This window comes from Sitophilus oryzae, unplaced genomic scaffold (genome assembly GCF_002938485.1).
Source record: "Sitophilus oryzae breed Bouriz unplaced genomic scaffold, Soryzae_2.0 scaffold_357_pilon_pilon, whole genome shotgun sequence".
Classification (NCBI taxonomy): Eukaryota; Metazoa; Arthropoda; class Insecta; order Coleoptera; family Curculionidae; genus Sitophilus; species Sitophilus oryzae.
This window is the reverse complement of record NW_022146926.1, coordinates 1,835,727-1,843,164: the sequence shown is the minus strand read 5'-3', so window position 1 is coordinate 1,843,164 and position 7,438 is coordinate 1,835,727. Positions and strand designations below refer to the sequence as shown.

General features: G+C 32.5%; 1 protein-coding gene across 2 annotated transcripts in view; it reads left to right on the top strand.

Moving 5' to 3' along the window:
- The window catches only part of LOC115884761 (low-density lipoprotein receptor-related protein 11), a 60,595-nt gene that overhangs the window by 49,960 nt on the left and 3,197 nt on the right, over nt 1–7,438 (top strand). Inside the window, exons 6-10 of one of the 2 annotated variants that reach the window (XM_030903430.1) lie at nt 1,998–2,235; nt 3,989–4,046; nt 4,826–4,902; nt 5,369–5,434; nt 5,491–5,565. In XM_030903430.1, coding sequence (XP_030759290.1) covers nt 1,998–2,235; nt 3,989–4,046; nt 4,826–4,902; nt 5,369–5,434; nt 5,491–5,565 — 514 coding nt within the window. Of the gene's footprint in view, nt 1–1,997; nt 2,236–3,988; nt 4,047–4,825; nt 4,903–5,365; nt 5,435–5,490; nt 5,566–7,438 lie in introns of both variants that reach the window. The other variant, XM_030903429.1, reaches the window with a different exon arrangement.

The window sequence follows — 7,438 nt, the reverse complement described above, 5'->3', positions numbered from 1 at the left end:
ACCCGACAAAAATCAGAAAGTTTTGAAAATTGGTATGTATATTGGGGATAGCATGAGGATTACTAAACCGAAAAGTTCCCACCCCTAAATAGTGTGCGTCATCCCCCAGGACGTCGTTTCTACCCCCATTTTGAGTTTTTTTAGATAATCTCGGCAACGGTGCAATTCTCGACAAAAATACTTATATAGAAAATTGTTCTTCATAAAATTCTCTATCAAAAAAATAATTACATTTTTTTTCTAAAGTTAATAATAAAGTGACAAATAGGGTGCAAATATAAGGGTTGGTTGTGACTAGCACTATCTGCAGTTCAATCTAAGATGTGTAAGGTCTTTTCAATATAAAAAGACTCAGCAAGGCAAACATACGTATAAGATTCATCACAGAACTTTGCAAAAACATTACAGCAATTAGAAGAAATGTTGAACAATAATTGCCTGGAATTTGATATCTATAGGAAAAATACCACTACACGCAAATATATATTCCTAATGAATCGTATCATACATTATGTTGAACATAAAATGGCTAGTTCATATAGATTACTTAGTTTTCCACTTACCAACGAAAGATATGAAATTATGAAATAGAAAGAGTTTTAAATAACTAGTTGATAAAATAATTAGAAAACGTAGGTATAGGTTAATGATTTCTGAAAATTCGACTTTTCAAGTGGAGAAAGATATGTCAAAATATTTTTCAATACCGTTTAATAGAGAGCTATCCCGTGGTCTAAAAGGAATTTTTAAGAATGTCAGTTATAAACTTGTGTATAGCGCTAATAATAAATTACAACAATTATTAGGTAATCCAAAGGATAAAACACCTCTACTGGAAAGGTCGGGTATTTATGAAATTTCTTGTAAAGATTGTAATCAGAAATATGTTGGGCAAACTAGAAAATCAATATTAACTAGAATTAAAGAACATTTAGCTCAGATAAGATATGGTAGACCTGATAAATCTTGCGTTGCCGAACATATTGTTGATAAAGGACATTGTATAGATCTTGATAACTTAAAATTACTTAAACAAGTCTCAAATTACAGGCAATTAGATGCATATGAAAGCATCAGAATTAATAAATGTAAAGATAGTGTGAACAGAGACAACGGTCCAATTCCTTCAAGTTCTTTGTTCCTACTACTCTAGTGGCGGAAATCTAACTGTTACGCTCGATGGGTTCTGACTCGGTTGGCTAGATCTTGCCACGCCCACTCTGTGTCCACTGAGCGAGTATATAAATGCTCCAATTGTAGATTGTATTTTAGTTTATAATCATCTGCTGATGATGCTAACATGGTTAGCGAAACGCGCGACCAGTGTAAAACTGAAAGTGTTTTGGTGTATTGTGGTGTGATTTAGTGTTTTATTTTGTTTTGAAGTAGTTTCCGTTTGGATTAATGCAGCAGTGTTTACAAAAAATAACTATTTAAAGACTTTTAGATTTACCCACTTTGAGATTGCATGGGTATATTGTATATATATAGAATTAAAAAGCATGCTTTCTTTGAAGTACTAATAGCCGTAAGTCGTATTCTTACTTAAATAAAGGATTTTTTTTAATTTTTCTCTGTCATATAAGTCCTTAAACAATACCTACTAGAATCAACTCGAATCATTCTATGAGTCTGACAGTTAGTGTCAGTAATTTTTGTATTGCATATTTTCATCCCCTTCTTTCTCTAATAATCAACCCTATGGTCTCTAATAATCAACCCTAAGTGCCGTTTATTATACTGTCCTAAATTAATAAGAAAAATGAATATAGGTCGGTGTATTTTATTTAAGTTAGGACCACCCTGTAAATTAAATCGCTTAATAGCTTCTAAACAAGAGATTTCCTCGTCCCTAGGTACTTTTTATTAGTTAATTCGAAAATCGTGGGTTTTTATGGAGATGAGATTTATTTCCTCAACTATGCGCTTAATGCCTTTGTTTTTGTTTCGCCGCTCGACCACGGTGACTCACACCGACCAAATTATTTATTTTGCAGGTCCAACAGCCTGTAAAACCACACACGGCGAACTACCAGCCTTTGTACCCCCCGCAGCAACAGCAACAGGTACCCCTGCAACAGGATGCTGATTTCCTTAGGCCGGTACCGGATGTTAGAAATTCGGGAAGGGCCCAGTATGTACCAGCGCAGAACTATCTGGATATGGCGAATCCCTGGAACGTAGTGAGGCAGCCTCAAGTCGGGGTTATGCCACAGGGTGTCTCTCAATATCAAGGTACGAACTAATATAAATACTTGATATTTGAGGAGCAGACTTACTAAATGCATTTTGTTCATTTTTTAAGATTTCCAACCGAAGGTGACATTGCAAACTATATACACAGAGTTACAATATGAGACCAGAAACGACGTGTTAAATACATTTTTTTCCATAGCAACTGTTAAAATTGCCATATATCTATCAAAAATAGTATATAAAATAGTACTTTAACCACAAGGGTAGATTAAATGATACTTTAACAGCGAGGATAAGTTAAAAACTTTATTTCTCCTCACGTTTTTAATTGCTTCCATTTTTGAAAAGTTTTGTATTACTTTTTATTTTTATTCGGGATATAAATGGAAGTAGTTTGGATATGGCGCACAGTGCTATCGATTTTTTTTGCAACTAAAAGTTAGGCGCTTAGAAAATTTGATTACATTTGTGTCATTTTTATTATACTTAGAGATTTAGTTGCGCATTTCGAAGAATTCAGCATATTGTCTATATACGTTTTTCTTAGTAAACATTGGGCTTTCATACAGTAAAATAAAATACTGCGACTTTTTGCGACTTTGCTGATAAAATGAGAAAAACATTCTTGGTTACTTCTAATTTGCAAATCAGTGATATACTAATGCGAGGTGTAAACCGCGATGGCATTGTTGTGTACAAAGCGATCGCATTAGTGCCATTAGCAGTATAGCCAGGTATAGCACAATTTGGCATTAGTAGCGGCTTTAGTGGTATGGGCATTGTACAAAAACATATTATTTATTTATTTCCTCTTTAATTGAAAATAGCAATCATTTATATAAGGTCTACATAAAAAAATTTCGATCAACTATCGGTATCAAATACCCCACTGTGTGGCGTTTGTCGCCTCAGCCTGAATATCTATTGGTAATTTACTTATTTCGTTTTGAGCCATTTCTGCCTCCAATTAAATCAGCAATCGACACGAAAGAGAATTAAAAAATATTGACTCAAAACTGACAACTAAAGAGACAGCTTTATTTATTTGTCAAATTACATAGAAACCAACGCCAACCCAGTACAATATTTTTTCTACTCGTAATAAATTTCTAGAAATAATAATTTCTGAATATTTTTTAAAACGAACGTAACTTGCTATGAAAAAAAAATATTGTTTTATACACGACGATAAAATTGCATTACCGTCGACCGAAAAATTTCGGAAAAAATACCATTTTATCGTTTTGTATAAAAAATAACTATTATCCCATTCGAATTAACTGGCGAAAATACATTAGACTTTCTATGTGCTGTATGTCCATTGGACCATTGGCGGTAGACAAACAAACAGAAGTATGTCCTTGTGAGCTGTGGATATACTGCCGTTTGTTTGTCATTGCCAGATGACGAGTTTTTTTTGTACTACAACTTCTCTATTTTTTTAATAATACTACTTAAAATAATAATGGAACTACGACTGATGGGGACTATATGTAGTTGGGGAAACGGACCGTGGTAGCACAAAAATAAAGAGAAATTTCACGTCTAAAGGACAGCCAAGAGTTTTTCCAATTTTTTCAGATATCATTAAAACTAGATTTTTCACATGTAGGTGTACTCTTTTTACGATTCCTTATCCATTCTTCAAGTATATTAGTTTTTCGGGAAGTATTTTGCAAAACGTTTCTTCAGTTTTTTTTGTTTGGCAAAATTCGAAAAAATGGATAAAATGCATCTAGAAAGTCTGCTCCTCATTTGCAATATGTACATACTTTTGCAATTATATTTTCAGATAATAGTGCTCAGATTTATGGAAATAAAGATGCCGTCTCACATATGGAAGGACAAAGGTATTAAAGTGTAGTTATGCCTAGCAAGCACCAAAAGTAAGCACAAATACCATACGATAGAAAAAAAAACGATGTCAAAGACGGTTGGGGAATAACAATCGATGATAGTTTTGGTGAGGTCAGGCCCTAGATGTTATTTCTGTGCCCGTTTTCTTTCTTTACTTTTTAACGGCACTTACTGCCAATTAAACTGGCCTTTAGAAGGATGTGATTTATTTTATATTGAGTAAAATTAATTTTAAATCGTGTAATTTAAAATTAGAGAAAACATATTTTTTTGGAACTAGATTTGAGTGTCTGGAAATGTTCTGTCTTATTTAATCCTTCTATAATTAGTGTTAATTTTTGACAAGTATTCTGTGTCTCAATTTTTAGAAAATAACGTCTAGAGATTGACCTCGCCAAAATTATCATCGATTGTCATTCCCCAGCTGTCTTTGATGCGGTTTTTTATTTGATCATACGGTACATTGTCATAGAACATTAAATTTTATCACATTGTAACTTCCTAAGATATGGACTTGGGTATATAAGCACTCGTCATGCGTTGATTTTATGCAATTTTATTGGTTTATTTAAAAAATGAGCTCTATTGAAGCTTTGATTACTTTTAGGAAAATCGACTGGCTGTCTAATAAATAAGCTGTGACCCATAATAAATACAATGTGATATTTAAAAAAAAACATCAATCATAAAATCTCCAAAATGATACGTGCTTGCTGGGTATAGTTTAAACAAAATATTTTATTGTTGATTAATATTTCATTAAATATTTTAGCCAAATGAAATATCAAGTTCCGGGTTATTATGGTGAAAATTACAGACAACCCATACAGCAAGAAAATTGGCCCATAGGTATGCTAATTTTTTATAGTGTATATGATCGCTGTATAAAAATCTGTTATTCAATTGATATGATCACAATTAAAACAGGCGATGAAATCGCTTCTTACATTCAAAATTCAAAGTTTCTCTGCATAAGAGTGACAGCTAGTGATGGTTATAACATATTCAATAAAAACATTTGGTAAATAAATCTTTGTGAAGCCATAGTTTTTTTTTAAATCTTATATTAATATTGGATAAATTTTATCATCAATCATTTCAAAGCCACTGTGACGTTTTTTTGGGTTATAAGTTATAAAATATTGAAGATAAATTATACAAATTCTGGAAATTTCTGATATTTTAGAAAAAAAATGCATTTTTTTGTAATTCAAACATATTTTCTTAAAGTAAAAAATTAATACAGCAATTTCATGTCCAAATTGATCATACTGTCTTAAATATTCTCATTTTTTACATAAAACTGTTTTAGAAGATCCTAGATACCCACCACGGCAACTCTATCATGATATAGAGAATCCAGCTGCGCCTGGAGTTCCTGGTAAAGTTTTCTTTTTCATTTTGCATTCCTTACGATACATTTTTTTATATTTCTAGATAAAACGGAAGGCTCGAGTCATGTAACCGAATCAATCCAAACCAAAAATACACTACCCAAGCCGATAGATCCTGGTAAATAAATATATTACAGTATAATTTTAGAAAATTGCAACGTACAATATACCAAGAACCTTTTTATGACTCTGGAGTAGGGTTGTCCAAGTTTTTTAGATGTCCGGATTGGTCCAGCTGGAATTTGAAAATCTAACCGTAAAAACAATCTAACTTGTTGAATAGGTTTATCGTTCACGATGTCACATATCTATCTAGTCAATTTTTCGTTCTCATTCTGTCATTTATTCACAAGTAAATTGAATTTTCTGTCATTTTTTAAATATCATCTGTAGAAATTTTGGGCGGATTTACCCAATTCCTTAATTGCTATTCCTTAATTCTTATTTCTTATTCGCTAAATTATAAAAAGATAAAATACGTGTTATGCAGTTAGTTTGCTTATACAATGTCTTAATCCTTAATTCTTAACCACGGTTCGTAATTCTTTATTTTGAAAGTTCCCAACTTTTAACTTTTTAGGAATTACGAATTAGCGATTAAGGAAAACGTGTAGATGCGCATGCGTGAAATGTTGAAATGTTAATTTTGTGTGTATTTTGTGAACTGTTGTTCGTCCCATTCAAAGGAAGGCATGTCTTGTATTAGAGTTCCAAAATTGCCTTCCATGTCCTTTCTTCTATTCATGGGGCGAACCCCAAATCGCCTACAACCTCGGTGGCGATTCACGAGTAGCGACACAACAAGCCATGGTTATAAACAAACCCGAAAGTGCTACAATTTTTTGTATGGACTTCATTGCACATAATAACACAACAGAAATAAAAACGATTTGATTTGATCTACTAGTGTCAGTTTTAAGAATTAAGAAATATGGATTAAGACATTGGATAACTGTCTCTAAAAAAATAAGGGATAAAGAATTGTGTATTAAGAATTACAAATTAGAGACTAAGAAATAAGAATTAAGGAATAGCAATTAAGGAATTGGGTAAATCCGCCCTTCTCTGGCTTGTGAAACAGACTTTAGCTCATTCTAATTTTATATGCAACGAGTAAATTGGTTTGAAAATTACGTGCTATATTTAATTTAACCAATCTGAAACGAACTAATAAAATGCTGAAAGCGTTCTCTTCTATTAAACAGGGATAATCCAATTCTGATGCCATTTCTAACGTATGAAGTACAAACCTTAGTCCTGCTCACAAAGGCAAAAGGGTATACTAAACAATTTTTGTACTGCCTAATTTTTCCTTTAATATGTATATCCGTCTGTTGAGCGAGTCTGGGAAGAATATAGTCAGACGACATCCAAACAATGACAGAAAATAGAATTTACCTGTGAAGTAAAATGACAGACAACAACTCCTACTGTCAGAGATTCTCCTCGGTCTGGATTTCATAGCTTACTTGTCCGGAATTTCCAAAAATTTGTATGGAAACCCTGTTCTGGAGGAATTTGCTAACTGTATTGGTATAATACAGGATGTCCCAGGCTGAGAGTGCATTAGAAATTTCTAAAGAACTACAATATCTAGATCGGAGATTTTTTGCACATTGTTTCACAATGAGATTTATCGATTAAACATACTTTCAATATGGCGGCACTTCCGGAAATACCGTAAGTTGGCAGCAACTTTCTTATTTTAAATGGGTACCCCAGTTTTTATTACATATTTAAATTATCTGTAAATGTTTATTAACTTTGATATCAAACACTCTATACCTAACATTAGAAACCTCTAATGTACGTTCAGCCTAATATAGTCTATAAAATGAATAACTTTGAATTTTGACCGTTATTTTTTACCAACATGGCAAATATAAAATCCCTCTGTCCAAAAAGTTACTGATATTCTTTAAAATGAGTGCCTGAACGAATCAGATAGGTAACTCTTTTTACTTTCGTGATATAGAAAAGGAAAATAATAA